Source organism: Bombina bombina, chromosome 6 (assembly GCF_027579735.1).
Source record: "Bombina bombina isolate aBomBom1 chromosome 6, aBomBom1.pri, whole genome shotgun sequence".
Lineage (NCBI taxonomy): Eukaryota > Metazoa > Chordata > Amphibia > Anura > Bombinatoridae > Bombina > Bombina bombina.
The window spans coordinates 814,845,431-814,866,099 of NC_069504.1; the positions used below are offsets into that span (position 1 = coordinate 814,845,431).

Sequence of the window (20,669 nt, forward strand, 5' to 3'; positions counted from 1 at the left end):
TTATTTAATTTTTGTGATATCCTGTATTGAAGGAGCAGCAATGCACTACTGGGAATAAGCTGTTCACCTTGGTAAGGCAAGAAGAAGAGGCATTTATGTGCAGCAACCAATCAGCAGGTAGCTCCCAGCTCCTGTGCTTTCCTAGGTATACTTTTCAAAAAAGGAAACCAAGAGAATGAAGCAAATTAGATCTCTCTACAAATACCTGATAATAATAATAACATAAGTAACTGGGAAAGTTGCTTAAGATTGTATGCTGTATCTTAATCATAACATTTTTAGTTTTCTGTCCCTTTAAGTGAGGAGTCACTGGACAGCAAGATAATACATATTTTGCTTAAAGGGACAGTCTAATAGAAAATAAACTTTAATGATTCAGATAGGGCATGTCATTTTAAACAACTTTCCAATTTATTTGTATCATAAATTTAGCTTTGTTCCCTTGGTATTCTTAGTTGAAAGCTAAACCTAGGAGGTTTATATTTTGACATTTTTTCACCACTAGAGGGTGTTAGTTCATGTGTGTCATATAGATAACAGTGCTCACGCATGTGGAGTTACCTAGGAGTGAGCACTGATTGGCTAAAATGCAAGTCTGTCAAAAGAACTGAAATAAGGGGGCAGTCTGCAGAGGCTTAGATACAAGGTAATCAGAGGTAAAAAGTATTTTAATATAACTGTGTTGGTTATATATTTTTTAAAACAAAAATTCTGGTGTAGACTGTCCCTTTAAGGAAAAGACTGTTTAAAAGCTTTTTATGCAGCTCTTTTGCTATAGTGATGGTTGATAAATACTATGCATGTTACCTGTATGCCTATATCTAAATAGCTGGATCTATATGAATCTAAACAAATCTTTTCTGATGCCTCTTTAAAGGGTAAAACAGAATGGGCATCTGGTGTTGCATAAGTGTAAGAAATGTACAGCAGAGAGTGGCGTTACCTGTATTTGGTAAACGCACACAGTATAACTATCGGGAGTGGCATGATTTTATATGGTGCAAAATAAAGATGATGAACATTACATAGTAAAAAAAAAAATGTTTTATTATCACACTTACTATACAGGTATTTTGTTTCTAATACTGTACAAAAATAACCCCCACTGCCACATTACACTACCAGTCACACATTTGTCTCTCAACATGCACACTGTGCCAGGCAAACTACATATCCTCCATTAAACTGTGCCCACTGTAAACCATGGAAATTTATTGTGCAGGTGTTTTTGTCAAGTTAAACAAGGCGATTTAACCAACCCCTTGGATGGGGTAATTAGTGCCTGTGAGCAATGTAGTACACCAGTGATAGCTAACCTTGGCACTCCAGATGTTTCAGAACTACATTTCCCATGATGCTCGACTGGAGTTCAGAGTGCCTAAGCATCTTGGGAAATGTAGTTCTGAAACATCTGGAGTTGTGCCAAGGTTCGACATCACTGTAGTAGACTGATTCACTCCACTGGCAAGTAACCTTGCCTTACTGTGAAAAGGCCCATTGAGTGAATTTGCATTTGGTTAAAAGGGACAGTAAAATATCCTGGTTCAGATGGGACATGTCATTTTAAACATCGTTCCAGAACACTTCTGTTATGAAATTTAGTTTGTTCTCTTGGTGTCCCTTGATGAAGGGCATAACTGGGTAGGCTCAGAAGCAGCAACAAATTACCGGTAGCTTGGTGGCGATTGGTGGCTGTACATAGATGCTTCGTGTGGTTAGCTCACCTGAAGTGTTCAGCTAACTTCCAGTAGTGCATTGCTGCTCCTGAGTTTACCTAGATTTACTATTCAACAAAGAATACCAAGAGAATGAAGCAAATTTGATAACGGAAGTACACTGGAAAGTTACTTTAAATTCCATGCTCTATTTAAATCATTCAAATTTAAATTTGACTTTACTGTCCTTTTAAGGGAGATTATTATGGGGTTTTTTAGCACTGCAATGTGGTCAAGTGTGTAAGTGTTTGCAACATAAGAAAACCAATAATTACACATTGGGCATATATCAACATACATATTAACCCACCACAATATTATAAAGTCAGAATTTACTCAATACTTAGGACAAAGCATTTACAAATGATTTTTTATTCCATGCATTGTCTCTATATAATTTGATATTGTGGAATAGTTTCCATGTATGTTGCTATATTGGCAGGACACAGTGTATATCACACACACACAAATACACTCACACATGGTTGGCTATTCCTTTAGGTAAAAATGCATTTTGTCGTGCACAATCTTCCGGTCAGGGTTGAGTCTCTTCAGGATCTGCGCTAGCACATTCACCGTCTGTTCACTACTCAGACCCGTTTTCTTGGTCTGGAACTTTTTAAGAAGATCTTTAGTAGTCATCGGCTTGCGAGTGAGATATCGGCGCACAGCCTCCTCTGTTAACTGGATGTCCCTGTATGGGTAACAGACAAACGTGTAAGTTACACATTCATACAGCAGTACATTAGTCACAGAACTATGCATGTCACACCCTCTTACCCGCTGCTTGGGGTGGACTTTCCAGATTGTGGTTGAGGAGTAGATTTGCCAGATGTTGTCTGGGGTCCAGAGTCCATCTTTAAACGTTTTGCAGCTGGCGTGCTGGGGAGTGCTCCACGTTTACCTAAAAACAAAAAAAGGAGATAGGCAATATATGAAACAAAATATTTTTTTCCCATTAAAGCTGGCAAAACACTGTGCTTGACTAAATAAAGGATCCCTTTGATCAAATCTAATGTAAAACAAGATAACTTCATAGTCTAAACCCTGTACTGGGTCCAAATTCTCTCTTTATACTATCAGGTCCCATGGACACTCCGACAATTCCTTGTATAACTTTGCCACAATGTTACACTATTTTACCTTCTGTGACAACTCTACTCTCATTCATAGAGATTTCAGTATCACTGTTGACAGTGCTACAGCACCTGGAGTGTCAAAGCTTCTTCAAATTGCTCCCATTGCTTTTCACAACAGATTCTCCCACTCACTATCTTTAACTGATATTTTACCACTGTTGTTCTCAGTCTCATTTCAACACCTCATTTCCTCTTTATACTCACTAACATTCAGCTCCACTGTACCTACTGGTCTCTCATAACCAAATACTCCAAATAAGTATAATCATATATTCCCAACAGCATTCAAATCTTTTTAGACTCATTATTTTATTTCTCCTACATTGAGCAGTCCATCTCTAATAATTCATTAACCGTAGCCCTTAATAATCTGACTCTTCTCACAGTAGGCCATGCACTCAGCACCAACCATGACATACTAAGCTAACATGCTACAAACAACTATCTGCTGCAGATGAGGATTCAATCATCCGAAAAAAACTGGTGACTGTGCAACAGTGAGAAATAACGCACTGAGAAGAGTTCAGATCATACTATTTCTTTCTACTACCTTGTTCTAGTTTGCTTGCGGCTGCTTTTAATGTGTTAGATGTGTTCCCAGCATCCGGAGTGGGGGTTCCAGGCCGGCTGTTTCCCCGAGAGCTGCAATTGGAGCCTCCTTTCTTTTCCTTCTTAGGAGGAGTCTTCTTTTTCTGCAAAAATGAAAAGATGAGAAGGTAAAATTGAAATGATCTAACAAAAGGCAAATTACATTCACATGCATTATGAATGCAGCACAAGAAACCGTACATTAATAAAGCAATTTTAAAAGGCTACAAGACCGTTCTTTTTTCAGTCAAATCAAACATTTTATGTATGTGTGGTCTTCTTTCAATGTAAGAGATAAAATTCAAGTAGTTGTTTCTTTATTCATTAGATGAATTTATCGTCTGAACCCGACAGGGCAGCTTCACAACAACACTACAATGTTAAATACTCCAGAATTTCTCCTTCTTGCCAATATATTTAAAAAAACAGAATTTATGTTTACCTGATAAATTTCTTTCTCCAACGGTGTGTCCGGTCCACGGCGTCATCCTTACTTGTGGGATATTCTCTTCCCCAACAGGAAATGGCAAAGAGCCCAGCAAAGCTGGTCACATGATCCCTCCTAGGCTCCGCCTACCCCAGTCATTCGACCGACGTTAAGGAGGAATATTTGCATAGGAGAAACCATATGGTACCGTGGTGACTGTAGTTAAAGAAAATAAATTATCAGACCTGATTAAAAAACCAGGGCGGGCCGTGGACCGGACACACCGTTGGAGAAAGAAATTTATCAGGTAAACATAAATTCTGTTTTCTCCAACATAGGTGTGTCCGGTCCACGGCGTCATCCTTACTTGTGGGAACCAATACCAAAGCTTTAGGACACGGATGAAGGGAGGGAGCAAATCAGGTCACCTAAATGGAAGGCACCACGGCTTGCAAAACCTTTCTCCCAAAAATAGCCTCAGAAGAAGCAAAAGTATCAAACTTGTAAAATTTGGTAAAAGTGTGCAGTGAAGACCAAGTCGCTGCCCTACATATCTGATCAACAGAAGCCTCGTTCTTGAAGGCCCATGTGGAAGCCACAGCCCTAGTGGAATGAGCTGTGATCCTTTCGGGAGGCTGCCGTCCGGCAGTCTCGTAAGCCAATCTGATGATGCTTTTAATCCAAAAAGAGAGAGAGGTAGAAGTTGCTTTTTGACCTCTCCTTTTACCTGAATAAACAACAAACAAGGAAGATGTTTGTCTAAAATCCTTTGTAGCATCTAAATAGAATTTTAGAGCGCGAACAACGTCCAAATTGTGCAACAAACGTTCCTTCTTTGAAACTGGTTTTGGACACAGAGAAGGTACGATAATCTCCTGGTTAATGTTTTTGTTAGAAACAACTTTTGGAAGAAAACCAGGTTTAGTACGTAAAACCACCTTATCTGCATGGAACACCAGATAAGGAGGAGAACACTGCAGAGCAGATAATTCTGAGACTCTTCTAGCAGAAGAAATCGCAACTAAAAACAAAACTTTCCAAGATAATAACTTAATATCAACGGAATGTAAGGGTTCAAACGGAACCCCCTGAAGAACTGAAAGAACTAAATTGAGACTCCAAGGAGGAGTCAAAGGTTTGTAAACAGGCTTGATTCTAACCAGAGCCTGAACAAAGGCTTGAACATCTGGCACAGCTGCCAGCTTTTTGTGAAGTAATACCGACAAGGCAGAAATCTGTCCCTTCAGGGAACTAGCAGATAATCCTTTTTCCAATCCTTCTTGAAGGAAGGATAGAATCCTAGGAATCTTAACCTTGTCCCAAGGGAATCCTTTAGATTCACACCAACAGATATATTTTTTCCAAATTTTGTGGTAAATCTTTCTAGTTACAGGCTTTCTGGCCTGAACAAGAGTATCGATAACAGAATCTGAGAATCCTCGCTTCGATAAAATCAAGCGTTCAATCTCCAAGCAGTCAGCTGGAGTGAAACCAGATTCGGATGTTCGAACGGACCCTGAACAAGAAGGTCTCGTCTCAAAGGTAGCTTCCAAGGTGGAGCCGATGACATATTCACCAGATCTGCATACCAAGTCCTGCGTGGCCACGCAGGAGCTATCCAGATCACCGACGCCCTCTCCTGATTGATCCTGGCTACCAGCCTGGGGATGAGAGGAAATGGCGGGAACACATAAGCTAGTTTGAAGGTCCAAGGTGCTACTAGTGCATCCACTAGAGCCGCCTTGGGATCCCTGGATCTGGCCCCGTAGCAAGGAACTTTGAAGTTCTGACGAGAGGCCATCAGATCCATGTCTGGAATGCCCCACAGGTGAGTGACTTGGGCAAAGATTTCCGGATGGAGTTCCCACTCCCCCGGATGCAATGTCTGACGACTCAGAAAATCCGCTTCCCAATTTTCCACTCCTGGGATGTGGATAGCAGACAGATGGCAGGAGTGAGACTCCGCCCATAGAATGATTTTGGTCACTTCTTCCATCGCTAGGGAACTCCTTGTTCCCCCCTGATGGTTGATGTACGCAACAGTTGTCATGTTGTCTGATTGAAACCGTATGAACTTGGTCCTCGCTAGCCGAGGCCAGGCCTTGAGAGCATTGAATATCGCTCTCAGTTCCAGAATATTTATCGGGAGAAGAGATTCTTCCCGAGACCAAAGACCCTGAGCTTTCAGGGATCCCCAGACCGCGCCCCAGCCCATCAGGCTGGCGTCGGTCGTGACAATGACCCACTCTGGTCTGCGGAACGTCATCCCTTGAGACAGATTGTCCAGGGACAGCCACCAACGGAGTGAGTCTCTGGTCCTCTGATTTACTTGTATCTTCGGAGACAAGTCTGTATAATCCCCATTCCACTGACTGAGCATGCACAGTTGTAATGGTCTTAGATGAATGCGCGCAAAAGGAACTATGTCCATCGCCGCTACCATCAACCCGATCACTTCCATGCACTGAGCTATGGAAGGAAGAGGAACGGAATGAAGTATCCGACAAGAGTCTAGAAGTTTTGTTTTTCTGGCCTCTGTAAGAAAGATCCTCATTTCTAAAGAGTCTATAATTGTTCCCAAGAAGGGAACCCTTGTTGACGGGGATAGAGAACTCTTTTCCACGTTCACTTTCCAGCCGTGAGATCTGAGAAAGGCCAGGACAATGTCCGTGTGAGCCTTTGCTTGAGGAAGGGACGACGCTTGAATCAGAATGTCGTCCAGGTAAGGTACCACTGCAATGCCCCTTGGTCTTAGCACCGCTAGAAGAGAGCCTAGTACCTTTGTGAAAATCCTTGGAGCAGTGGCTAATCCGAAAGGAAGCGCCACGAACTGGTAATGTTTGTCCAGGAATGCAAACCTTAGGAACCGATGATGTTCCTTGTGGATAGGAATATGTAGATACGCATCCTTTAAATCCACCGTGGTCATGAATTGACCCTCCTGGATGGAAGGAAGAATAGTTCGAATGGTTTCCATCTTGAAAGATGGAACCTTGAGAAACTTGTTTAAGATCTTGAGATCTAAGATTGGTCTGAACGTTCCCTCTTTTTTGGGAACTATGAACAGATTGGAGTAGAACCCCATCCCTTGTTCTCTTAGTGGAACAGGATGAATCACTCCCATTTTTAACAGGTCTTCTACACAATGTAAGAACGCCTGTCCTTTTATGTGGTCTGAAGACAACTGAGACCTGTGGAACCTCCCCCTTGGGGGAAGTCCCTTGAATTCCAGAAGATAACCCTGGGAGACTATTTCTAGCGCCCAAGGATCCAGAACATCTCTTGCCCAAGCCTGAGCGAAGAGAGAGAGTCTGCCCCCCACCAGATCCGGTCCCGGATCGGGGGCCAATATTTCATGCTGTCTTGGTAGCAGTGGCAGGCTTCTTGGCCTGCTTTCCCTTGTTCCAGCCTTGCATTGGTCTCCAAGCTGGCTTGGCTTGAGAAGTATTACCCTCTTGCTTAGAGGACGTAGCACTTTGGGCTGGTCCGTTTTTACGAAAGGGACGAAAATTAGGTCTATTTTTCGCCTTGAAAGGCCGATCCTGAGGAAGGGCGTGGCCCTTACCCCCAGTGATATCCGAGATAATCTCTTTCAAGTCAGGGCCAAACAGCGTTTTCCCCTTGAAAGGAATGTTTAGTAGCTTGTTCTTGGAAGACGCGTCAGCCGACCAAGATTTCAACCAAAGCGCTCTGCGCGCCACAATAGCAAACCCAGAATTCTTAGCCGCTAACCTAGCCAATTGCAAAGTGGCGTCTAGGGTGAAAGAATTAGCCAATTTGAGAGCATTGATTCTGTCCATAATCTCCTCATAAGGAGGAGAATCACTATCGAGTGCCTTTATCAGTTCATCAAACCAGAAACATGCGGCTGTAGTGACAGGGACAATGCATGAAATTGGTTGTAGAAGGTAACCCTGCTGAACAAACATCTTTTTAAGCAAACCTTCTAATTTTTTATCCATAGGATCTTTGAAAACACAACTATCCTCTATGGGTATAGTGGTGCGTTTGTTTAAAGTAGAAACCGCTCCCTCGACCTTGGGGACTGTCTGCCATAAGTCCTTTCTGGGGTCGACCATAGGAAACAATTTTTTAAATATGGGGGGAGGGACGAAAGGAATACCGGGCCTTTCCCATTCTTTATTAACAATGTCCGCCACCCGCTTGGGTATAGGAAAAGCTTCTGGGAGCTCCGGCACCTCTAGGAACTTGTCCATTTTACATAGTTTCTCTGGGATGACCAACTTTTCACAATCATCCAGAGTGGATAATACCTCCTTAAGCAGAATGCGGAGATGTTCCAACTTAAATTTAAATGCAATTACATCTGGTTCAGCCTGTTGAGAAATGTTCCCTGAATCAGTAATTTCTCCCTCAGACAAAACCTCCCTGGCCCCCTCAGATTGGGTTAGGGGCCCTTCAGAGATATTAATATCAGCGTCGTCATGCTCTTCAGTAACTAAAACAGAGCAGCCACGCTTACGCTGACAAGGGTTCATTTTGGCTAAAATGTTTTTGACAGAATTATCCATTACAGCCGTTAATTGTTGCATAGTAAGGAGTATTGGCGCGCTAGATGTACTAGGGGCCTCCTGAGTGGGCAAAACTCGTGTAGACGAAGGAGGGAATGATGCAGTACCATGCTTACTCCCCTCACTTGAGGAATCATCTTGGGCATCATTGTCATTATCACATAAATCACATTTATTTAAATGAACAGGAATTCTGGCTTCCCCACATTCAGAACACAGTCTATCTGGTAGTTCAGACATGTTAAACAGGCATAAACTTGATAAGAAAGTACAAAAAACGTTTTAAAATAAAACCGTTACTGTCACTTTAAATTTTAAACTGAACACACTTTATTACTGCAATTGCGAAAAAACATGAAGGAATTGTACAAAATTCACCAAATTTTCACCACAGTGTCTTAAAGCCTTAAAAGTATTGCACACCAAATTTGGAAGCTTTAACCCTTAAAATAACGGAACCGGAGCCGTTTTAACACTTTAACCCCTTTACAGTCCCTGGTATCTGCTTTGCTGAGACCCAACCAAACCCAAAGGGGAATACGATACCAAATGACGCCTTCAGAAAGTCTTTTCTAAGTATCAGAGCTCCTCTCACATGCGACTGCATGCCATGCCTCTCAAAAACAAGTGCGCCACACCGGCGCGAAAATGAGGCTCTGCTTATGCTTTGGGAAAGCCCCAGAGAAATAAGGTGTCTAATACAGTGCCTGCCGATATTATAATATCAATAAACCCAAATAAAATGATTCCTCAGGGCTAAATATGTTTTAAAACTGAATCGATTTAGCCCAGAAAAGTCTACAGTCTTAATAAGCCCTTGTGAAGCCCTTATTTACCATCGTAATAAACATGGCTTACCGGATCCCATAGGGAAAAAATGACAGCTTCCAGCATTACATCGTCTTGTTAGAATGTGTCATACCTCAAGCAGCAAGAGACTGCACACTGTTCCCCCAACTGAAGTTAATTGCTCTCAACAGTCCTGTGTGGAACAGCCATGGATTTTAGTTACGGTGCTAAAATCATTTTCCTCATACAAACAGAAATCTTCATCTCTTTTCTGTTTCTGAGTAAATAGTACATACCAGCACTATTTTAAAATAACAAACTCTTGATTGAATAATAAAAACTACAGTTAAACACTAAAAAACTCTAAGCCATCTCCGTGGAGATGTTGCCTGTACAACGGCAAAGAGAATGACTGGGGTAGGCGGAGCCTAGGAGGGATCATGTGACCAGCTTTGCTGGGCTCTTTGCCATTTCCTGTTGGGGAAGAGAATATCCCACAAGTAAGGATGACGCCGTGGACCGGACACACCTATGTTGGAGAAAAAAATGTTTTAATATAGTTGTAATACTAATCTAACTAACATTAAAAAGAAGTCAGTACAGTACAGTTTGCTGAATGGCTGCTGCATGTGTTACATGTTAACCAGGTTGCATGGGATTTTGGAAATTGTAGTCTTTTTCTACGGAACCATAGCTGTTACATAGGAACAATTTTTATGGATTTAATTTCTTGTTGTTACTCATGCTTAGTTTTCAGTGAAAACATACCTGCAGCAATATTAGCTTATAACTTATCAGTATTTAATAGTCACTTTTTGTTTAGTAAAGATCATCTAGTCATGATAGGCCCAGTGAGCTCAAGTCATGTTACATTTGATAACAGAGATCCCTCCTTTTAACGATGAATCTCTTATTATATCTATCAAGTGCTCGTCATAGATAATGTCTGAGCAACAAACATCTGCCTGATCTTGGTTTGTTACTGGTATCAGGGCTCATAGATCTTTTCCCTGAGCAAATACAAATAGAGGAGCACGCTCTGCATATCACTAAAGTCTATTTAAAACTAGCAATGTGATACAAAAATTGCAAATGTGGCTTCTTTTAGGCCCAGTGAATTAACACACTAAATGGCATATACTTACCCACCTCACTAAGTCTAAAGATGTATACTATTTATAGTGGAAGTGAGATACAATGCTACATTTTTATATTGTATAGGATTAATCATCCTGATTAATAGTTGTCTATAATAGGAATCAATGATTACCAAAGGAGTTTAAAAAGACCATATTTAGTGTAAATTTCAGTCAATCGTGAAATAAAAAAGTAAAAACAACAACAAAAAATACAATTTACATTATAAATTATAAAAGTATTAAGTTCCTCATTGTTCCCACCCATATGCTCCCTTGTTACCTGCATGAAGAGAGCAGAAGACGCTTCCTTGTCTATATCGCTGTCCTCTGAAGTGTCTGACTCATCACTACTGTCTGAAAGGAAAAAGATGGAAGAAAGTGAGAAAACCCAATGGAGAGCAATAAAATTAGAGGTTATAAGAAAAATAAGCTAAATTTTTCAGAAATAAAGTGTATTAGACATGTCCATTCGGATCCTTTGTTAGAATCCAAATGCGAAAGTATGCACTATTCGGCTCTTTTCAGAGCCGGATTGATTCTTGTGCAAGATCACCACGTTAAGATCTGTGCAAATCCAGATCTTGCACAAGAATCAATCCAGCTCGGAAAAGAGCCGAATAGTGCATACTTAATAAAGGATCCAAATCCACATGTCTAAAGTGTATTCCTTCAAGCTGCAAAGTGAAGCTTTCACTGTGTTCTGACTCTTCACTCACCTCTCTTTCTCTTCTTCTCCTGTGGAGTTGGGACCTTCTTCTCCTCATCCTCCTCTTCTTCCACCTTCTCCTCCTCACTCTCCTCACTGCTCTCACTTCCCTCATCTATTCCTGATGGGGAACACAAGACAGAAATACATTCAAAACCATTACTTAGTTGGTATCAGGTCACCTATTTAATGACTTATTAACCTAGTGAAGAAATATCCATCTTCGGACATGAACCCAACAACATGCACAATAATTATTAAAAGTGATTTGTTAATGGTGCTATGTGTGTATTGTTAAACATATGAAAAAGGGATTCAAGGGAAGTGGATAAAAGAAACAAATGTGGAAACATGAAAAAATTGAGGCAAAGAATGAAAGACACAATGGGAAGACAGGTGCAAATGGACATTTTGATGGAAACAGAAAAGGGAGTATAAAAGGCTGAGCAATTAGGGAAATGTTTGCTACCTTTAGGAACATCCTCCTCTTTGGTAGGTTTAGGTTTCCCAGGTAACTCGTCAGCTGAGCTACTGAAATTGAAAGTACATAGGTGTGATTATTATCTTTTTTTCCATAAAGGACCAACAGGTTAGTCAATTTACATATCTACAGTCGACTCCATAATTATTTGCCCCCCACCAAGGAAATTTGGAAATGTTATGTTACAAACTGGAATAAAGTAGGGTAATTGAAATCATCTACTTTTTGATCACTATCACATAACCCACCAATATCAATGTACAAAAGTTGTACTTATTGTGAAACAAAATCTAAACATAACAAAGTCTGTTAGGTAAGCAAGTATTCAATAGATTAAGCTGAACACTCTGTAGAACCACCTTTGGCAGAAATTATTCTCAATTTGAGTAAGTCCATACAAACTTATACACAAATTCGCTAATGTGTTCTGGCTGGACTTTGGCTGGGCCATTCTAGAACTAACAGTTTATTGTATGCAAATTACTGCAGAGTAGGCTTGGCTGTGTGTTTAGGATCATTGTCTTCTTAAAAAAGTTGAGATATATTCTCTTTCACAAATAGCTATTTCCTGTAGCCCAGCCTTGTGGACTGTGCAGAAGTGCAGTTTCCCCTGCTGGACGTATAACTCTGTAGCTATATGAGAGTTGACATTAGCATTTTGAAATATTTCCCTGACCTCCTTGATTGGACACTCAATTTTGGTGGACATCTGACTGTAGGCACAGTCATGGTTGTAAAATATTGTACTTTTTATAGTATAGCTGTGCTCTAGAAAGAGTTGAAAAATTGGGATTTTTTTCAGAACAGTTTGAAAAGTTCCTTGGACTACATTAGGTTTATATTATCAAAAAGCAGGAGTATTTAGTGCGAGACTACATGACGCTTAAACCGCACTAATTATATGATTTCTGAATGCAGATGTCTGTATCATAGCTTATTTAAAAAGGTCCATTAAACAAGAGAACCTCTAATTAATACAAAAGATTATATAAACATTTATGGTTTTGCATTAAATAAAAGTTAACCTAACATTGTCAAAACATTTTAAATTTATTATCTATAATACTTATACAATCAAAACGTTTCATATATTTTGTACTGAATTATATATATTTCAGTGACATTATATATGTGAAGATCACATTAAAGGAATAGTCTAGTCAAAATTAAGCTTTCATGATTCAGATAGAGCTGGCAATTTTAAGCAACTTTCTAATTTACTTCGAGGGGCCGATTTATCAATGTCTGTCCGACATGATACGCTGTCCGACAGACATCTCTGAATGCCGACAGCATATGCTGTCGGCATTTAACATTGCACAAGCAGTTCCCCAGAACTGCTTGTGCAATGCCTCCCCCTGCAGATTTGCGGCCAATCGGCCGCTAGCTGGGATTTCAATCAGCCCGATCATATAGGATTGGGCGGACTGCAGACTGCAGCCTCAGAGGTAGCGGACCATTTATGGAGCAGCGGTCTTAAGACCGTTGCTTCTTAAAGGGGCAGTAAACATAAAAAATAATGTAATAGAATTCTTATATTACATTATCTTAGGCTAACTTTATACTTTAAAGTATTGCAGGCATATTTTATTTTAAATAAAGAATTTTTCTGAGCGGGTCTGGCTCTTTGTCTAAGCGCATCTGGGCAGCTGACTAGTCACAGCCCGGCCCGATCGCGCCATTATACTCAATGTAGCTCACTCCTGCGGAAACAGGGGCATCAAGCTCCATTCGGAGCTTGATAATTCGGCCCATCTAGTATAATTTCTCCTTCGTTCTCTTGATATCTTTATTTGAATGTAAGCTTAGGAGTCGGCCCATTTTTGGTTCAGCACCTGTGTAGCGCTTGATGATTGGTGGCTTCATTTAGACACCAATCAAAAAGTGCTACCCAGGTGCTGAACCAAAAATGGGCTGGCTCCTAGGCTTACATTCTTGCTTTATCAAATAAAGATACCAAGAAAACAAAAGAAAAATTGATAATAGGAGTAAATTAGAAAATTGCTTAAAACTGCATGTTCTATCTGAATAATGAAAGTTTAATTTTGTTAGACTATTCATTTAAATCAATATGTATTCCAGAATGTCACATGGAAAATAGCACAACTTCCCTGGCATGTTAAGAATTAAAAAAAACTCTTAAGTATACAGAACATGTTAACCATATGTACTGCTCACAACCTTAGAGCTGTTCTGTAAAATTTACTACCATAAATATCTATGCAAAATTACTTTGGTCCCTTATCACACATTTCATCAATTACTTCTCTAGATTCTTGGGGTCGGAGTTTGAAATTAACTTGCCGAACCCTGGTCTAGAATATGATCACTAATAATCCAGTAGGTTCTGCTTGCATGAAAAATGTATATTCCATTTACAAATATTCCTTCCCTTATAGACTACAAAGCACGTATATTTGTTTAATCTCATAGTTTTTAGTCCTATTCATTTACTCACCTGCTCTCATCAGACATATAATCAACTTCTTGTCCCTCAAAGTCACCATCGTCACTGTCTTCAAAAGCCTCATCATCAGATTGTTTCTTCTTCTTTTTTTTTCCTCCTCGGGCAGGAGCCTTTTTCTGTTGCTTTGTCTTGCCCTCTCCTGTAGAAGTTCATAAACGAGAATAAGTGGGATCATCATTGTTATCTTATCATCCTCGGAAATATCAATACATTGATCTCCAATATCCTTTTAATGGTTTTTAATCCAACCATCTTCACTCTCTTTTACTTTACATGTCTTATTCCTTCTTTCATGTTACCTATCTACAAAGCCCCCCTCCTAGTTAAATATATATGTTGTTCAAATTTACATTAATGAAGAAAATAACTCCATAGAAAGACTAACCAAGTGTATTCACTATTTAGTTTGGAGATATGTTGCACTTCTTAGAAAAAAAAGACCATATGATATATTTAATACCATCACACAATAACCTCACATCATTAGCTTAAAGGGTTTATGCTGTATTCTGACAGGCCATGTAAGGGACAGTATACACCAGAATTTGTATTGTTTAAAAAGGTAGATAATCCCTTTATTACCCATTCCCCAGTTTTGCAAAACCAACACTGTTTATATTAATACACTTTTTACCTCTCTGATTACCCTGTTATCTAAGCATCTGCAGGCTGCCCCTTTTAACAGACTTACATTCTAGCCAATCAATGCTGACTCCTAGGTAACTCCACGGGCGTGAGCACATTGTTGTTATCTATATGGCACACATAAGAGAAGGCCTTCAAAGGCTAATAAATTAGCATATACACAGGTTTAGCTTTAAACTAAGAATACCAAGAGAAAAAAGCAAAAATTCATGATAAAACATAATTTATGTAAGAACTTACCTGATAAATTAATTTTTCTCATACTGGCAAGAGTTCATGAGCTAGTGACGTATGGGATATACAATCCTACCAGGAGGGGCAAAGTTTTCCAAACCTCAAAATGCCTATAAATACACCCTTCACCACACCCACAATTCAGTTTAATGAATAGCCAAGTAGTGGGGTGATAAAATAAGGAGTCAAAAAAATCATACAAAAAAGAGGAACTGGAAATATAATTGTGCTTTTATACAAAAAATCATAACCACCAAAAAAAGGGTGGGTCTCATGGACTCTTGCCAATATGAAAGAAATTAATTTATCAGGTAAGTTCTTACATAAATTATGTTTTCTTTCATGTAATTGGCAAGAGTCCAAGAGCTAGTGACGTATGAGATAGAAATACCCAAGATGTGGAAGTCCACAGAAGTCACTAGAAAGGGAGGGATGAAATAACAACAGCCATTTTCCGGTGAAAAAATTAAATCCACAAAAAAATAAGTTTTTCTCATAAATTGAAAGAAAAAAAATTAAAACAAACTAAATGTATGCAAAGAAGACCAAGTTGCTGCTTTGCAAATCTGATCAACTGAAGCTTCATTCTTAAAAGCCCAAAAAGTGGAGACTGATCTAGTAGAATGAGCTGTAATCCTCAGAGGTGGGGATTGTCCCGCCTCCAAATAAGCCTTATGAATCAAAAGCTTTAACCAAGATGCCAAAGAAATGGCAGAAGCTTTCTGACCTTTCCTAGAACCAGAGAAGACAACAAATAGACTAGAAGTCTTCCTGAAATCTTTAGTAGCTTCAACATAATATTTCAAAGCTCTTACAACATCCAAAGAATGCAAAGATCTTTCAAGAGTATTCTTGGAATTAGGACACAAGGAAGGAACAACAATTTCTCTACTAATGTTAGAATTCACAACCTTAGGAAGAAATTTAAACGAAGTGCGCAAAACAGCCTTATCCTGATGAAAAATCAGAAAAGGAGACTTACAGGAGAGAGCAGACAATTCGGAAACTCTTCTAGCTGAAGAGATAGCCAAAAGAAACACTTTCCAAGAAAGTAGTTTAATATCCAAAGAATGCATAGGCTCAAAAGGAGGAGCCTGCAAAGTCTTCAAAACCAAATTAAGACTCCAAGGAGGAGAGATTGATTTTAATAACAGGCTTGATATGAACCAAAGCCTGAACAAAACAGTGAATATCAGGAAGCTTAGCAATCTTTCTATGAAATAAAACAGAAAGAGCAGAGATGGTCAATTCAAAGTACTTGCAGACAAACCTTTATCCAAATCATCCTGAAGAAACTGTAAAATTCTAGGAATTCTAAAAGAATGCCCGGAGAATTTATGAGAAGAACACCATGAAATGCAGGTCTTCCAAACTCGATAATACATTTTCTTTGAAACAGACTTACGAGCCTGTAGCATTGTATTAATCACCGAGTCAGAGAAACCTCTATGACTAAGCGTTCAATTCCCATACCTTCAAATTTAACGATTTGAGATCCTGATGGAAAATGGCCCTTGAGACAGAAGGTCTGGTCTTAGAGGAAGTGGCTGAGTAAAAAGATGATGGAGTCGCAATTGTAAAGTGGTTACAGCTTTTATTTCATCCAGTAAAACAGGTCACAAAAGTAACAGCCCTTCCATGGTGTACAAGCTTACGCGCTTCGGCAGTTATGAGGAAGTGGCCAAGGCTGGCAACTGGACATCCGAACAAGATCTGCATACCAAAACCTGTGAGGCCACGCTGGTGCTATCAGAAACACATACGACTGTTCCATAATGATCTTGGATCTAACTCTTGGAAGAGGAACTAGAGGCGGGAAGATATAAGCAGGTTGGAAAAACCAAGGAACTGCTAAAGCATCCACAATCTCCGCCTGAGTATCCATGGACCTGGACAGGTACCTGGGAAGTTTCTTGTTTAGATGAGAAGCCATCAGATCTATTTCTGGAAGACCCCACATCTATACAATCTGACAAAATACATCTGGATGGAGAGACCACTCCCCCGGATGTAAGGTCTGACGGCTGAGATAATCCGCTTCCCAATTGTCTACACCTGGGATATGCCCCGCAGAAATTAGACAAGAGCTGGATTCCTCTCAAGAAAGTATCCAAGTTACTTCTTTCATAGCTAGGAGACTGAGTCCCACCCTGATGATTGACATATGCCACAGTTGTGATATTGTCTGAAAACAAATGAATTGTTCTCTCTTTAACAGAGGCCAAACCTGAATAGCCCTGAAAATAGCACGGAGTTCTAAAATATTGATTGGTAACCTTGCCTCTTGAGGTTTCCAAACCCCTTGTGCTGTCAGAGATCCCCAGACAGCTCCCCAACCTGAAAGACTTGCGTCTGTAGTGATCACATTCCACGTAGGACGAACAAAAGAGACCCCCTGAATTAAACGATGATGGTCTAACCACCAAGTCAGAGAGAGTTGAATGTTAGGATTTAAGTATATCAATTGTGAATGTGATATCCAAGTATAATCCCTGCACCATTGAGTCAGCATACAAAGCTGCAGAGGTCTCATATGAAAACGAGCAAAGGGGATCGCATCCGATACTGCATTCATGAGACCTAAAACTTCCATGCACATAGCCACTGAAGGGAATGATTTAGACTGAAGGTTTCAACAAGCTGAAACCAATTTCATTCGTCTCTCATCTGTTAAGGACAGAGTCATCGACACTGAATCTATCTGGAAACCTAAAAAGGTGACCCTTGTCTGAGGAATCAATAAACTCTTTGGTAAATTGATCCTCCAACCATGTCTTTGAAGAAACAACACTAGTTGATTCGTGTGAGATTCGGCTAAATGTAAAGACTGAGCTAGTACCAACATATCGTCCAAATAAGGAAACACAATGCCCTGTTCTCTGATTACAGATAAAAGGGCACCGAGAACCTTGGAAAAGATCCTTGGAGCTGTTACTAGGCCAAATGGAAGAGCAACAACTTGGTAATATTTGTCTAGAAAAGAGAATCTCAGAAACCAATAGTGGTATGGATGAATCGGAATGTGAAGAAATGCATCCTGTAAGTCTAACGTGGACATATAATGACCTTGCTGAACAAAAGGCAGAATAGTCCTTATAGTCACCATCTTGAAAGTTGGGACTCTTACAAAACGATTTAAAAACTTCAGATCCAGAACTGGCCTGAATGAATTTTCTTTCTTTGGGACAATGAATAGATTTGAATAAAACCCCAGACTCTGTTCCTGAAACGGAACTGGTATGATTACCCCTGAAAGCTCTAGATCTGAAACACACTTCAGAAAAGCCTGAGCCTTCACTGGATTTGCTGGAACGTGAGAGAGAGAGAAAATCTTCTCACAGGAGGTCTTACTCTGAATCCTATCCAATACCCTTGAGAGACAATACTCTGAATCCACTGATTTTGAACAAAATCTGCCCTAATGTCTTGTAATAATTTCAATCTGCCCCCCACCAGCTGAACTGGATTGAGTGCAGCACCTTCATGCAGACTTGGAGGCTGACTTTGGTTTCTTAAAAGGCTTGTATTTATTCCAACTTGAAGAAGGTTTTTAATTGAAACAAGAGTCTTTAGGGGAAGGATTGGTTTTCTGTTCCTTATTCTGTCGAAAGGAACGAAAACGATTAGAAGCTTTACATTTACCCTTAGATCTTTTATCCTGAGGCAAATAAACTCCCTTCCCCCCAGTGATAGTTGAAATAATTGAATCCAACTGAGAACCAAATAAATTTTTACCTTGGTAAGAAAGAGATAGTAATCTAGACAGATACCATGTCAGCATTCCAAGATTTGAGCTATAAAGCTCTTCTAGCTAAAATAGCTAAAGACATAGATTTAACATCAATTTTGATATAATCAAAAATAGCATCACAGATAAAATGATTAGCATGTTGAAGCAAACGAACAATGCTAGACAAATCATGATCTGTTTTCTGTTGCGCTAAGCTATCCAACCAAAAGGTTGATGCAGCCGCAACATCAGCCATAGCAATGGCAGGCCTGAGACGATAGCCAGAATATAAATAAGCTTTCCATAGATAAGATTTAAGTTTCCCATCTAAAGGATCTTTAAAAGAAGTACCGTCTTCCATAGGAATAGTAGTACGTTTGGCAAGAGTAGAAATAGCCCCATTAACTTTGGGGATCTTTTCCCAAAACTCTAATCTAGCCGCTGGCAAAAGGTACAACCTTTTAACCCTAGGAGGAGGAATGAAAGAAGTACCAGGCTTAACCCATTCCTTAGTAATCACATCAGAAATAGCATCAGGAACTAGAAAAACCTCAGGAGTAACGACAGGAGGTTTATAAACAGAATTTAAACGTTTACTAGTTTTGATATCAAGAGGACTAGACTTCTATCTAAATATCTAAAGTAACCAACACTTCTTTTAACAAGGAACGAATATACTCAATCTTGAAAAGATAAGTAGATTTGTGAGTGTCAATGTCTGAGGTAGGATCTTCTGAATCAGAGAGATCCTCATGAGAGTTATTTCAGTATGCTGTCAGTCATTAGAAATGTCATCAATTTTAAGTGAAGTTTTAAAAGACCTTTTACGTTTATTAGAAAGCGGAATAGCAGACAAAGCCTTCTGTATCACATCAGCAATATAATTTTTCAGATCAACAGGGATGTCATGTACATTAGATGTTAAAGGAACAACAGAAACTGTACTAGTACTGATGGAAACGTTTTCTGCATGCAAAACCTTATGACAACTGTTACATACTACAGCTGGAGATATAATCTCAGCTAAAAAATAACAGATACACTTAGCTTTGGTAGAACTGTGATTAGGCAGCAGGGTTTGCAACAGTTGCTTCTGAGACAGGATCAGATTGAGACATCTTGCAAAATGTAAAAGAAAAAACATTAAAGCAAAAATGACAATTTCCTTATATGCCAGTTTCAGGAATGTGAAGAATGCAAACAGCATAGCCCTCTGAGCATATAGAAGGCAAGAGGCATATACGAAGTGGGGTGAAAAAATAAACTTTGGCGCCAAGTACGACGCACAACACAAAAGGAAGTTGAAAACATTTTTTGGCGCCAACAACATTAGGAAATGATGCAACTTGCGTCATCACAGGCGCAACCTCGTGCAAGGAACCCTGGCATCAACTAAAACGCCAGAAATGACGAACTTGCGTCATCAAAGACGTGCCTTCGCGCCATGAATGACGCAATAAAAAAACAGCATTTTGCGCCCTCGCAAGCCTAATTTTGCCCACAAAATTAAAAGAGAAAACAGTCAATTTGAAAAAAGGACTATACCCCAGGTAAGACAAATAACTTCCTAAACATGCTTCCCAAACTGAAACTGACAGTCTGCAAAAGGAAACACCTGACTCATGGCAAATATAAGTAAAATACATATATTTAAAACTTTACATTAATATATAAAGCACCAAACCATAGCTGAGAGTGTCTTAAATAAGAAAAACATACTTACCGAAAGACACCCATCCACATATAGCAGATAGCCAAACCAGTACTGAAACAGTATCAGCTGAGGTAATGGTATATAAGAGTATATCGTCGATCTGAAAAGGGAGGTAGGAGATGAATCCCTACGACCGATAACATAGAACCTTTGAAAAGATTTCCCGCGAGGAAAACCATAAAATCAATAGGCGATACTCCCTTCACATCCCTCTGACAAACACTGTACTCTGAGAGGAATTGGGCTTCAAAATACTTAGAAGAGCTTATAGAATAAATCATAGAAATCAAGCACAAACTTACTTCATCACCTCCATAGGAGGCAAAGTTTGTAAAACTGAATTGTGGGTGTGTTGAGGGGTGT

General features: G+C 39.6%; 1 protein-coding gene across 2 annotated transcripts in view; it reads right to left on the reverse strand.

Moving 5' to 3' along the window:
* Nucleotides 1–1,026: 1,026 nt before the first annotated feature.
* GTF2F1 (general transcription factor IIF subunit 1) overlaps nt 1,027–20,669 on the reverse strand; it is a 78,003-nt gene continuing 58,360 nt past the window's right edge. Inside the window, exons 8-14 of one of the 2 annotated variants that reach the window (XM_053718177.1) lie at nt 13,975–14,122; nt 11,505–11,563; nt 11,046–11,156; nt 10,610–10,683; nt 3,405–3,546; nt 2,496–2,619; nt 1,027–2,409 (exon numbers count right to left, since the gene is read on the reverse strand). In XM_053718177.1, the coding sequence (XP_053574152.1) occupies nt 2,205–2,409; nt 2,496–2,619; nt 3,405–3,546; nt 10,610–10,683; nt 11,046–11,156; nt 11,505–11,563; nt 13,975–14,122 (863 nt within the window). In that variant the 3' untranslated portion in view covers nt 1,027–2,204. Of the gene's footprint in view, nt 2,410–2,495; nt 2,620–3,404; nt 3,547–10,609; nt 10,684–11,045; nt 11,157–11,504; nt 11,567–13,974; nt 14,123–20,669 lie in introns of both variants that reach the window. The other variant, XM_053718176.1, reaches the window with a different exon arrangement.